The sequence below is a fragment of the Pituophis catenifer genome, unplaced genomic scaffold, assembly GCF_029215685.1.
Source record: "Pituophis catenifer annectens isolate HBS135680 unplaced genomic scaffold, rPitCat1.0.hap2 SCAF_7, whole genome shotgun sequence".
Lineage (NCBI taxonomy): Eukaryota > Metazoa > Chordata > Lepidosauria > Squamata > Colubridae > Pituophis > Pituophis catenifer.
Genome location: NW_027256887.1, coordinates 59,789,892 through 59,803,932, shown reverse-complemented (window position 1 = coordinate 59,803,932; position 14,041 = coordinate 59,789,892). Strand labels below are relative to the sequence as shown.

Genomic DNA, 14,041 nt, shown 5'->3' with positions numbered 1-14,041 from the left:
CTGACCTTAGTCACTAGTGTCAACTGATGTGGAACATAACATATAAATAATCATTCAGATCCTAGAATTGAGACCCCAGTTTGAAATGCAGCCTCTTTTAGGTCTCTGTTCAGTGAAGTTCTAAATATTATTGCACATCACTGAAAATAGAGCCAACAGTGTATTCTAGAAAGCAAAAGAATCCTTTCTTTACTGGAAGCAGTAGAGAGGACATAATCATAATGCAAAAAGTAGAATATTCTTTTTACTCTTAGTGAAGAAAACTACCTAGGGTTGCAAATTTACTTGGGAATAAATCCTGTAGGAAAAAGTGGTACCTGTTTCTGAGTAAACATGAGTCTACTTTGCATTTTCTAAAGTTATAGGAAGGAAAGTTCCAAAAATATGATTAAATAAGTAGCAGGAATTTCTTCATTTCTCCATATGCTCATATGAACTAGTTAAATGGAGAAATGTACATTAAATTTGACAGAAGGAGTGATGAAAAGTTACACATGAAAAAGCAATCAATTACATTATTAAAACTACAATTCAAAACAGGTTTACTAGAAAGCATGACCTTTTGGAGTATAGAAGAAAGTATGTGTATTTTGGATGTAGCTTTTAAGAAATCAAGATATTTTAATCAACCAATGCTTCCAATATGTTATGGAATAAATTTTAGAAAGGTTATATCAGCAGTTCTTCTCCTCTATTATACATCCACAATGATTGTGATAGAGAAGAGATGTCTAAAAGTAGGTACAGTATGTCATATAGAAAGAACATTCAGAACTATATTCACTGTCACTCCAATTCTTTCTGTGTTGCAATAATCAATATAGGTATAAAATACTTTTGTAATAGAAAAATACTTTATCAGATTGCAATCTGAAAATTCAGCACAAAAGTTCTGAGGCATTTCAAAAGCATGCATTAATGAAGCATTCTTTCTCATTTCTCTACTGTTCTATTCATTCAGAATTTTCTATTTTTCCTAAGGAAGGAAAACTTGTTTTCCCTACCAAGAATTTTTCTGAGCCTCAGACTTAAAACAGCCTTTCTCATCTGGAATCACCAATACTATATCTTTGGCCAACAAATTCCAGCAAGCAATCCTGTAATGTTTATAGATAATGAGGTTTGTGGCCCATCACATAAATCTTTCAAAAGTTAACCTTTTAAAAAGGGGACAAAAACATCTGTACTGCAATCTAGTTACTTTATTAGATTTGTATTTTATAGTCAATACATTGTACAAGTGAATATTATCTCTGAGTAAAGCAGATTTTCTAATGTTCTTCCCAAGTATTAGGAGAAAATGGAGACAAATAAATAGCCTCTCAAAGGAAAATCTTCTAGTTTCTGAAAAAAATCCAATTTAATTAATAAAAAATTGATATAATGAAATAGCCTGATATTGAGGGAAATGTAGGTGTATGTGTGTTTTCTCAGAGTAGTTGTCATTGCCATATAATGCTTTCTTAATCATGCTCAGTAGAGAAGAAAGAAAGGCATATTATATCTGTTTGCTCCTCAAACTGATTCTAGTGTTCTGTTACAATTATTTACAGGAAAAAATGAAGTGGGCCCCAAACCTGGTTAAATAGATATTTTTTGTTGATTTAAAAAGAAACAGCTACAAGATTCTCCTGATTCAAACTGGATGTTAGCATGTGGAGAAGAGGGTGTTTATAGGGATGGATATAACCAATGTAACCATATTTATATATTTAAAACTCAGACTTAAATAATAGGTCTTAAAATTGATTTTGGATATGTTTCCAGAATTGAAACTTATTAGTCTACACTCTTATCTGAAAATTGTACATTGCATAAGTTTTGTGAAAATTATGTTATTTATTGTATTAGTCAAATTCATTTAGCCTTCCTTAAAATATGGTGTTACTACTTACAGTAAGACATTCATTTCTACCCAGTGTACATTTTTTTAACATACAAAAGATTAACATAGCACAAGGGTTAGGGCTATTCTTTCTGGTATTGAAAAGGTCAGATTTTCAAAATAAGTGATAGAGGGTTTTTTTTGGCATCAACAATCCACACTTAAAAATCTATTACTGTATATATTTATTTCTACTGCAGACTGGCTTATATTTTCTGTATTTTCTGTATTTCTCAAAATAATTTCACAGTGAATGTTTTTAGTTTTTTTCTCCTATAAAAATTAAAAGCATATTCAAGCATATTGTATAATATCGTTAAATTTACAACTTTGAGGTTACAAAATACTGCAACAATGGTAATGAAATTAGTATATTTGGGAAGAGATGGCTAAGGATATCCCTGTTATTTTAGACTGTGCAGGTGGATATCCTAATTTCCACTTTCTTAGTAGGGAATAGTAAAAAAGTGAACCAAGACAAAAAACAGCTTTAATAAGTAAATACATTATTTGATTTTATGACCATATTTCTTCTGATATCACCACATGACATGCAATTCAATAAATATTCTTCCTATCAAGTCCGAAATGCCACTTTTGAACCATGGCATAAACTTATAAGACAGGTATCTAATACAGTGGAGTTTTAAAAGGAAATGCCCTTATGAATTGAGATATTTTTCACTGTGTTTGCTAGCTCTGTCCATTATGTCTGCTAAAAGTATTTCCTCCAGGTGGCTGGATCTGGATGGAGTCAAGAAGTGGTCGTAATGCTTGTCCAAATGGTCTGTGACAGTAAGAAGCATGGGAGAAGAGTATGTTTAAGCTTTCAAAATACTTTGTAACTAAAAATATTAAACTTAAAAACAAGACACCTAAGAACCTTGGGGAGAAATTGGCTATTCACAGTCAATACAATCCTTAAGAGACATATGGAGAAATGAACCTATGATAATATCTAATCAGGATGAAGAAAAGGGAAGCCAATCCAAAACCTTGTCTATAATAGCAAAGAACCTAGACATGGAATTTATTTTCATTTTTGTCTTCTTTTTTGAGGGCTTTGTGTTTCTTTGCTTCATAGCTCCATAGCATTAGATACTGAATTGTTCTGCAATTAACGTCATACTTTGACAGTGAACTGCTAAGCACATTGAAGAGGTGTGCCCTTAGAATATATTAAATGTATTAGGGAAGGTATAAGCTGTCCATTGAGTTCTTTTTTTTTTTTGCATACAGGTGGTCCTTGGTTAACAATAATAATTGGGACTAGAATTTGTGTTCCTAAGCAATATGGCTGTAAAGCATGACATGACATGAGCACATTGTTTAGCGATGGAAATTCTGGCAAACCTTAGTGCCATCATGAACTGAGAAGGCACGGTTGTTAAAGTTAGCATGCAATGTGGCAGTGTAAACATGGTATACTATATAAAAAAAGATTGTACTTACGTTGCAAGGACTTCAGATGGAAGATCTGTAATGTAGGAAGGGATCTTTCTCCCTGTCAAAAATTGTGCCACTTCATTGCTGAATGTATTACAATTATGATCAAAAAGATTATAGGAATCTCCTCTGTTATCCACCAAAAAATCAAGAAGAATGAACATGAGTAAGATGTAAAGCAGAAAAAGTCTCAAGGGTTCAAGCATATAAAGACAATTCATAATTACAGCATCCAGATCAAAAGCTAACTGGATTTTATCCGATCTATTGATACAGTGAGGACACCAGGATCATGTTTCTTGATTGTTCTTTTTCTAGCACACCTAGGTCTGCTACTTTCTAAATGATATGAAGTGGATTGTTGCCTTTATATGTACAGGTAGTCCTCGACTTACAACAGTTCATTTAATGACCATTCAAAGTTAAATCGCTGAAAAAATGACTTATCACCATTTTTCACACTTATGACCATTGCAGCATCCCTATGGTCATATGCTCAAACTTTGGATGCTTGGCAACTGATTCATATTTATGACAGTTGCAGCCTCCCTGGGTCACATGATTACCTTTTGCAACCTGACAAGCAAAGGCAACTGGGAAGCCAGATTCATTTAGCAACCGTGTTATTAACTTCACAACTGCAGTGATTCATTTAACAACTGTGGCAAGAAAGGTTGTAAAATGGAGCAAAATTAACAACTATTTTGCTAGCAACAGAAATTTTGGGCGCTATTGTGGTCATAAGTCAAGGACTACGTGTATAGGCTCCCTCTGCAGCTCAAGAAACTATGTGACCAAAGTTTAAATCATATAGTGAAACTATATAAGCACAGCTTGACACATTCCCTCCCCCCCCAATGCATAACATTGCAAAGTGATGATACGAATGCAACAAACAGCAAATTTGATGCCATTTCCTTTCACATGCAATTGAAAACATCGAGAAAGAATGCATAGGAAGAATTGCTATATTGTACTTACTATGTCTATGGGTACAGAGTACAGTCAATACTGTTTCAAAAAGCCAGTGTTCAGACAGAAATTTCAAATACAAAAGCTAGAATGGAATTATTAACTCTTTTCTGCCTATAATTTCTCTTAGTCAGCCTTACCTTCTACTGATTTTATTCAAACTATATTGAAGAAAATACATATTTTATTGGCATTTAAAATAAAGAAACTAAGGGCAAGAAATGGATTAATCACCCTCACTCTGTTGGTGTCCCACTTAAATATAACAAGTATGCAGCTTCCATACATGCCTGATGTGCTTTTTTTGTATGTTGGAAGACAGAAACAACATATCACAGTTAATGTAGCAAATCTATGCTAATTTTTTTTTTTTTAATTTGATTTATATGCCGCCCTTCTCCGGAGACTCAGGGCGGCTTACAATGTGTTAAGCAATAGCCTTCATTCTTTTGTATATTTATACAAAGTCAGCTTATTGCCCCCACAAACTGGGTCCTCATTTCACCTACCTTAGAAAGGATGGAAGGCTGAGTCAACCTTGAGCCTTGGAGAGATTCGAACCAGCAGTAAATTGCAGGCAGCTGTGTTAATAACAGGGTGCGTAGACCACTGTACTATCAAGGCTTGATTAGTTTGCAACTGTTCTACAATATACACTATAATACTGTATAACATTGGGTGAAATACTGAGAGATAATAGAAGTGCCACTGCAGATTTTATTTCTAAAAAAATAAATTATATTATTTTGAAAAGCAATTGTTATAAAAATGTGGACATTCATGTTCTAACTTAATCCCAACAGACCACAATAGTCCTCATTTAGCAACTAAAATTGTGACACACAACTTGGACATTAAGTGAAACAGTCACTAAGTAAAATTGTACTTATGATTTTACTTAAACTTTACTTTGGTTTTGTGAAGGTCATAAATATGAGCATTGATCGTAAAGTTACTTTTTCATCACCATTGTAAGTGCAAATAGTTGCTAAACAAGACAATAAGTAAAAAAGGACCACCTGTAGTTGGTCAATCTCAATTTCCCTTCTCTGCTGCCTACATGGTAGTATTTTTATTGTGTTAATAATCATATATCAGTAATCCTTTGTACACTTTACTGCTCAATAAAGCATGAGATTGAAATATGTGAAGGAAAATGATCGAAGACATTCTATTTCTCATCAAAAAGGCAATTAAATACTTCAGTGTTTTGATATGAGGTAATCAATGACTGAATAAGCAGTCTTCTGAAGGGAGACAAGAACGTTAATTATATTTTATTTTATACAGTAAATCAATGCAGAAGTGACATCATTATAGCAATCAGCAGCAAATGTAAGCAGCATAGTAATACTGACTCTTCCTAGTTTATCCTTATATTCTAATATCTTAGGTGATTTCAGCCTAAGTGTGCATATAATTTCAGAATTTTACATAAAATTTACATAAAATTTTAAAAGAATTCTAATACATTATTCCCTTCACAGAATATTAAAATGGAAACTAAACAGCAGAGTCTCACCGGAATATAGATTCCCCCAACGAGGACAAATATTCTAAGAAGAGGTCTTCTGAAACTTCAGTATATCCCAGATCTACAATAGAATCTGGAGGCCCAAGCAGTGTTCCACCCTACAAAATTTGCATTCATTAGGTTACCAAGTCACCACGAAAATTTCTCAGTATCTTTTATAGAATAATTTAAGACGAAAACTTTCTGCAAACTTTCACAATTTGTTCACATCAATTGGAAACTTCCAGAATTTACTCACATCTGCTATCACTAGTAAATATTTCATAGGATTGTCATATAACCTCTTAATCTGGAGACTTGGAATAGCAGGAAAACTTGTTTGCTTTTGACAGAGATGTGGATCCCCCACATCTTGCTTTACAGAAGAGTGGCTTTAGAGGAAGGACCAGGACTTCAGTTTGCCAGTCAAGATAACTCAGATAAGTGTGTTAAATAAAAACCCATTGTATATGGCTAAATTAAAGACAATCTTAACTGGGGCTTATTTTTGGGGTAGGGCTTATATTACAAGCATCCTGAAAAATCATGCTAGGGCTTATTTTCCAGTTGGGTCTTATTTTCAGGGAAACATGGTACTAATTTCAAGAAATACAAAATAAATTGAAATCAACTGAGCAAAAGAGAAAAAAAACAGAATAGCTTCTCAGATGTCTGTAAACTTACAGGTGGACAACTTGAAATTCCCCCACTACCATAGAAGAATTCATCCCTGTGGGCAACTATGGAGGTGTGCCTGAGAATAAATAAAAAGCAGGTTAAAGAGTAAATCTCCACCCAGTATGTTGCCTAACAGTTTATCAAGGGTAATGCAAATGCAAACAGATTAGTCTCATCTGTCTTTAGACATATTTTGTCTTGTATAACACTGTAGTATATTCAGATTTTCAGACATTCCCAATTCATTCTTCTTCCCTTAGCTTTTACCTCTTATCTCCAGCAGTCAATCAGCATTTTATGACAAATACTTGCTCCTAGTAATGTGTTTCGTGTGTGTGTGTGTGTGTATGTATTTATTTTGCCATTCATCTCATTTCAAATTGATTCTGAGCAGCTTACAAAATTAAAACCAATTAAAATAATAAAAGATAAATATTTCTAAAATAATAAACGTGGAAATGACAATAAAATATTTGTAGTTAAAATTATAGTTAAAAGTTAGGGAGGGAGGGAACAGGATGCACCAAGAGAAGGAGGCGGGATTGCCTCTTAATTCATCAAACACCTTCAGTGTGATGCTTCCCTTTGGGGCTCCAAGCTATCTGGCAGAGCCAGGTCTTAGGCCCTTATGGAAGGTCAGAGGGGTGGGAGCCGATCTCACCTCAGGGGTAAGATGTTCCAAAGGGCAGGAGCCATGGCACAGAAGGCCCTTCTCCTGGACCCCGCCAGCTTTAGAATTCCTTGATTGTTGAGTCTGGTGGGCCAGACCTAGGGAGTGAGACAGTTTCTCAAGTAACATGGACCCATACTATGCAGGGCTTTAAACGTGATAACACCATGTACTGCACCCAGAAGCAAACTGGCAGCCAGTTCAGCTCAAGGAGTAGTGGTGTAACATGGACCATCCTAGAGGCCCCAAGAACTGTTTGTGCCTCCGCACTCTGCACCAGTTGATGATTCTGAATGCTCTTCAAGGCTAGATCCATGAGAAGTGCATTACAGTAGTCCAGATGTGAGAAGACCAGGGCTTGAATGACTGAGCACAGGGACTTTTTTTTGTTCCCCCACTGGCCCTACTTCATTTTGAATTATTATTTTTTTTTGCACTGACTTTAGCTACATCAAAATAATTAGATTTCTCTGTTAATTTTTAATCCCTTGACAACACTATCTAAATTATGTAGGCATAGCAGTAGGGAGCTTCCGTAGTACAAACATTCCAATTAATTTTAAGACTAGTTACTTACCAGATACCCTCTAGTTGCTTACCTGTATACAAAAGAAGAAGAAGCAATAAGTATCATCTTCATATAATTTTCTAAATTAGTTTCTCTTAGAAAGAGCTCAGAAGGTGAGACTTAACTACCTCATTTTCTCAAAAACCTGTGAAACACCTTTTTTCTTTTTCTTGATGATTCTTAAAGTATGGCAGGCTGATAAAGGATATGTGATGTAATATGTAAAGTTGATTCATAATATCTATATTAATAATATGTTAATATAATTCAGAATAATTTTTCTCTTAGATCAAATAAAACATATTGAATTACTTTTTATTTACATCTGACCTAATATGTTAGAAATGATGTATCATCAGTGCAACATATTACATCAAGTAAATATTGCCCCTGTGCTCAAGTCTCAGTATACTATGAACATTTCAATACTATCTCTACACAACTGGAAGCAGATTTTATTGAATATATTGATATTTGCTTTTGATGAATCATATATGAAATTTGATTTTACAGATTCTTCATAAATCTAAGTGGTATTTGAATTTTCTGTTTAGTTGCTTTTAAGTGGGAAGATGATTTTTAAAACTCTACTCTCTTTCCTTTCATCTCCATTTGGAAATTAAAGCTTTTAGGATAAACTTTCCAAAGCATGCCCAATAAAAGCAAAACCTAGCTTTAACTAGTACTGTGGAGTCCTTGGTGCACTCTGAGCTTGGATGTTTTCTTGCAGACATTTCACTACCAAACTAGGTAACATCATCAGTGCTACTAGGGAATGGGGTTTTCATGTTCTGACCTAGAAATTAAACAGCACAAACTTAGTCCCGGCAAACCTCTTTAATTCATATGGCTGTAAATTACTTTCATTTACAGTCCGCAAGGCTTGATAAACAGTCTTTCAGAGGAAGGTTATCAACACCCACCTATCTCACGTGGAATGGTGCCACAGAGCTAATTTCCAGATGCAGGGCAAGGCCAAACTTGGCAGAGTCACAAACAGAAGTTTCAAATCTTGAATCGGCCAGATGAACTAATTGCTTCCTGCAAAAGCTCACATCCCGTTTGCTTCTCTTTTATGTCTTATGGGAGGCGCCAATCATCTCCAAGCCTTACTCCCAAGTCGACCCTGTTTCCTTAACTGTTCCTGTCTCCTGGCAGCTCTGCGCATGCGCACACTGGGAACAGGCTCACGCTGTTCTTCTGCCTTGTTAATGTCAGACTCCGGAGACTCTGGAGGCAGCAAAGAACTACCAGATGGCCTTGGCCCCCTCTCTGCCTCTGATTCAGAGTCATTGTCTTCCCCAGACTCCAGGACTTGCCCATGTTTCTCCCCAACCTCCTCACTGTCCGAATCTGCTGCCAGCTCTGCTGGCCGCTGGTGGGCCACAACACTTCTCTCATTTTATATATACTGGCTTGCCCTATCCGTATTGGTGGGAATGGTCTTGGTGGTTCCTTGATTAGACTGTTATTAGCTTGTTTGGCAGTTCCTTGATTGGGGTATCGTTTGTTTCTTGATTCTTAGCTTAAAGTTAATCTTGGTGTTAATCTCTGCCCATCTGGATGCTGATTGCTAGTGAGATGTTTTTTGTTTCCTTTTTGGCTTTTTGTCTCTTTTGAATTGTATGCAGATTTTGTTTATGTCTATCTGCCTGCTAATGGCGAATTTATCTGAGTGTCAGGTTTCCAGGAATTCTCTAGCATTTTTGGCTTGGTTTAGGACAGTGGTCGGCAAACTCATTAGTCAAAAGAGCCAAATATCAACAGTACAACGATTGAAATTTCTTTTGAGAGCCAAATTTTTTAAACTTAAACTATATAGGTAGGTACATTAACTTAGTTTTTTTAAATTACAATTAAAAAGTAGGGGGAGGGGGATGCAACATGCGGAAGGCCAAGTCCGCTCCCATTCACCTCCCCACACTTGTTTACCTGTCCCAGAGAGCTCAGGCTACGCCTCCCTCCGACCCAGCTACCTTCCTTGCTGGCGTCACTCCTGAGCGAACTCTTCTGTCCTCGGCTGTTGCACAGAAGCGGCAGCTCTGGGTGCGCCACACCCGCTTCATTCTCTTTGAGAGCTGCTTTGCACCTTGTTTGCAAAGCGGCTCTCAAAGAGAAAGAAGCGGGCATGGCTCACCCAGAGCTGCCGCTTCTTTGCAACAGCTGAGGACTTCTTCCGCTTGGAGCTCCAAGCTGCGGGGGGCGGGGCGGCTGCAATGCCGCCAGCTTCAGTGGGCTCCTTCCCTCAGTGGTTTGTTTTCCTTTACCAAATTAAAGGCTGCTCCGCGCCTTTTGATCTTTCTACCCAGCCACTGGCGTACAGCACCGAAAAGACCTCCTGTCACTGCCGCCATCTTCGCGCACAGCTTTCTTCTCACCGGCTGAAGGACTTTTTGGCACTTTGTGGACTTTTCGGTATTTTGTGGAAGACACTCAAAGGGCCAAAGAGCCGCATGTGGCTCGCGAGCTGTGGTTTGCCGACCACTGGTTTAGGATACTCAGAGTTTCCCAGTTGAAACTATGGTTAAGCCTATCCATGTGTTGTAAAACTAAGCAGTTTTCATCATGTTTTCTGACTGTTGTTAATTAATACAGAGTACCATGTGGGAAGTACTTGCAATTCTGTTGAAACTCAAATGACTTGCTTATGATTAACTTTTCTTCATCACGATGACAGTGCAAGTTCAGAAATGAAAGTAAGAAAATGAACATTAAAAAATTATGAAATGGTTTAAGGTTTATGCCTTGTTCTTTACTAAAAGTATTCAAAAGTAGTAAGCAGCACACAATACATCATTGATTGAATCTTGCTTTCAAAACCAAATACAGCACTTTGATAAACAGTAAATGATTCTGTAGCATTTTAAAGAAAAATTATCCTTTTTGGACTTCAGTATTGTGGAATCCCTCAACTGCTAAACATTTACTTTGCAAATACACATCTATATGTTGAGGATACATAAAAACTCAACATGAATAAGTTCAGTGCTGCTTTGCAGATATAGGGAATGGATATATATTATGGATTAAAATAATCTTCCATAAATAGTGTGGGAATAGTAAATAAGGTGACTTAGTTTGCTTCTTCTCAGTTTCATGATTTTATTATGACAGTGATATAAAGTAATTTTATATGATCATATAAAATCATATGCTATTCTGGTTGCCACTTTTACTGATCAGAAATTAATTTTAAGAATAAAAGTTCTACTATGCTACATCAAAAACAAAGTTACTGATTATAGGCCAGTAGTTAAAGTATCTAGTTTGATTAAATCTTATGTATTTAAAATACATATATGAAATTAAATTATTTAACCCTTCAAGAATCATCACTTTGTAGCAGTAAACAAAGTTGTACATTCCCATTATGTCATGAACTATTACTATTCAGTTGGGAGCGCATACTCCCAAAAGGGCACTTGTAACAGTCAGTAAATCACAGCCGAGTGATCAGATTAAGCACAATCCACTGGAGAAAGAAATGGCAACTCACTCCACTATTCTACCAAGAAAACAAAGTAAAATTCACAGCTACCAGGACAATAACAGTAGAGGACAATTATGTGTAGCACTGATGATAATCATGTGACTGGACTAAGGCTGATAGAATGTTCAGCTGCTTGTATGCCCAGAGACAAAAGACAAGTTTTATCCTGCAAAGATACATTTGTGTGTGTCTGTGTGTATGTATACACACATATATACACACAAACAAGTTGATACAAAAAATGTTAGAATCATGAACCAAAGCAACTGGATGTTATCAGAGCAGAAGTATCAAGTCTATACGCAAACATTTTGGGACTTATAAAACTATAAAGTTGGAATAAGTCACTTCACATAAAAATATTCTACAGATATTCTACAGTGAACAAGAACATCAGACAAGAAATAAAGCAGTTATAATTATCGTGTTTCCCCGAAAATAAGACCCTGTCTTATATTTTTTGGAACCCTGAAATAAGCGCTTGGCCTTATTGCCATGCGCTCAAAAGCTGGATTGGTCTTATTATCAGGAGATGTCTTATTTTGGGGGAAACAGGGTATTAGCAAAAAAAAGTGTTAAACCCAGTGCAAACAAAATTCAAGATACAACTCAAAAAATGACTGGAGGATTTTAGTTCCAATTAAGAAGTTCAATGTTAAGGTGATCCCTGCATCCCACAGATGAAGAAGAGACTGATAATGAATAGTTGTATCCTGATATGCAATAACTTGTCAATACAACAAAAAAGATGTGATCTCTTCAAAGGCTACTGGAATACAAAAGCCTACTCATGAGGAAAATTAGGCCTTGGTATATAAAATGAGGCAGATGACAGACTAACATAATTCTACCATGATAATTTGATGTTCACAAGAAATACAGTACTTTTTTCACTAATCTAAACAACTTGTACAACAATCTAACAACTGAATGTTACCAGATGGAATAAAATTGGCCACATATTTTGCAAGTACAGATGAAGAAGTTCTGTTCAGCCAGTAAAAAGAAGACATGATGCTGACTGTGGCTCAGATCATGAACTTCCAACTTCAACTAAGAAAGGAAACAAACTGATCAAGCCAAGAAGATGAATCTCAGCAATATGCCATTGGAATGGGCTGTGATGATCAGAGAAGAGATTCATATCAGAGTCTGTGTATTTATGGACTAAGGTGTTGAATTAGAAAGAGGAACCCAGGTTTTAGTATTGAAGCACACTGAGTGACTTTAGGCCACTCACTTTCTCTTAGCCCAATCTATCTCACAAGGTTGTTATAGAGAAAAGTTGGGTAAGGATGCACTTTGGAAAAGGTGGGATATAAATTGAGTACATAAATATATTTGAATGAACTAAATTCAACAGAGTCTCTAATAGAAATCTGCCATATTGTTGTACTATATGTCAAATTCATACAGATGAAGCAATTAAAATATTTCATGCTGTCAGAAACAAAAGAAGATGACTGAAAATTGGTGAAAACTGGCAAAAAGAAAAGGTGACAGCAACAGGAAAAAAAACCCCTACCTAAGCACAAATTCCTGAGAAGGGCAAGAAGTTATACCTAAATAAGTGAAGCAAACAAATGAAGGATAATAATCAAATGGGAGAACAAGAGAAATCAGAGCTTTTACACAAAGATGGTCATAATAAAAAATAAAAAGACAAACATCTAGTGAAAAAGCAAGAGATAAAGGTAAGTGTAGTTACAGAAAAGAACCCCAAATAATCGATACATATTTATTTATTTATGTAATTTGTGGACATGATCAATGAACAAGAGCCACATTTTGGAAAATTTAAATAGTTCAATGAAAAATGTTAACAGGAGTTGATGAAATAGTAGCTTGATTATTCATAACGAGCACACATGTTACTTTTTATGTTTTTAATCTGCTTTATATTGGATGTTTTATTTATTGTTATTTATTGTGTAAGTCCTCTTTGGGAAGAGATGGGCAGCTATATAAATTTGATTAATAAAATAATAAATCACAAGTGTCTTATTCAATTGTCACTTTCAATGGCTTAGGGATATCATAATACAATAGTGACTATTCTGTTTACCTGGAGGATTTTTTTTTTTAGTTGTCTCTGTAAGTCGCCTATAAAAGTTAAAGTTTTTCTTTTTAGAGGTTCCATTTTCAACCTCCCTCCCCCCCAAAAAAAAGATGCCTTGTGTCTCTGGCTTTTTGAACTCCCATCTAACCACCTTAAGCACCTTAAACGACCCTGAGAAACAGCTGGTCTCCAGCGTCGACCTTAGCCTTTCCTCCTCTCCCTTTGTGTCGGCGGGATAAGTTGTGACTCTAAGCTCTTAAAGTCGCCCCCTTAATACGGTACATAGCCGGCTCAGGGAAGAGGCCGGGCAGGTTAAAGATCCGCGCATCGCCTGGATCGGGCGGATGAAGGGAAGGGAAGGGAAATACAACCCCGCATCTTCTCACCGTTTCTCTCTAAGGTCCTAGGAGTCTAGGAGTCTGGAGAGAGGCGGAAGAGCTCGTTCGCTCCCGCAGACCTGCATAACTGGAGCAGGCGCTTCTTCCCCCGTTAAAGGCAGCATTGACCGGATAGCCATCCCCGTCCGCTTTCCTCCTCCGCCTATCACACAGATTGAGGAGGCGGCGGGTTTCCCTGTCTTACTCGCCGCTCTTACCGAGCATGATAGGACTGAGGCGGCGAGCCATGCCCTTGGACAGGTCGTACACGTAGAGCTTCACCGAGTGCAGCATCGGAGGCGAGTCCATGACATTGGCCGAGGAAGGGGAGCTTGCAGGGAAAAAAAAAAGAAACTTCCAGACCAATTTCGCCCTTCTCTGGC

General features: G+C 36.6%; 1 protein-coding gene across 1 annotated transcript; it reads right to left on the bottom strand.

Annotated features, from left to right (window-relative positions):
* Positions 1 to 541: 541 nt before the first annotated feature.
* DESI1 (desumoylating isopeptidase 1) lies at positions 542 to 14,031 on the bottom strand. The gene is made up of 6 exons (XM_070947862.1): positions 13,877 to 14,031; positions 7,742 to 7,763; positions 6,501 to 6,570; positions 5,826 to 5,935; positions 3,338 to 3,460; positions 542 to 2,672 (listed from the first exon to the last, which is right to left on the bottom strand). The coding sequence occupies exons 1-6, from the start codon at positions 13,965 to 13,967 to the stop codon at positions 2,579 to 2,581; spliced, it is 510 nt and encodes a 169-aa protein (XP_070803963.1). The 5' UTR covers positions 13,968 to 14,031; the 3' UTR covers positions 542 to 2,578.
* Positions 14,032 to 14,041: the final 10 nt, after the last annotated feature.

What these genes read in the sequence shown, in the direction of transcription:
- DESI1 (XM_070947862.1), bottom strand. Translation starts at nt 13,967, where the DNA reads ATGGACTCGCCTCCGATGCTGCACTCGGTGAAGCTCTACGTGTACGAC. An exon ending in CCTCAGTCCTATCATGCTCG is followed by an intron (nt 7,764 to 13,876) that starts GTAAGAGCGGCG and finishes TTTTGTATACAG; the next exon opens with GTAAGCAACTAGAGGGTATC. An exon ending in GAATTTCAAGTTGTCCACCT is followed by an intron (nt 5,936 to 6,500) that starts GTAAGTTTACAG and finishes CAAATTTTGTAG; the next exon opens with GGTGGAACACTGCTTGGGCC.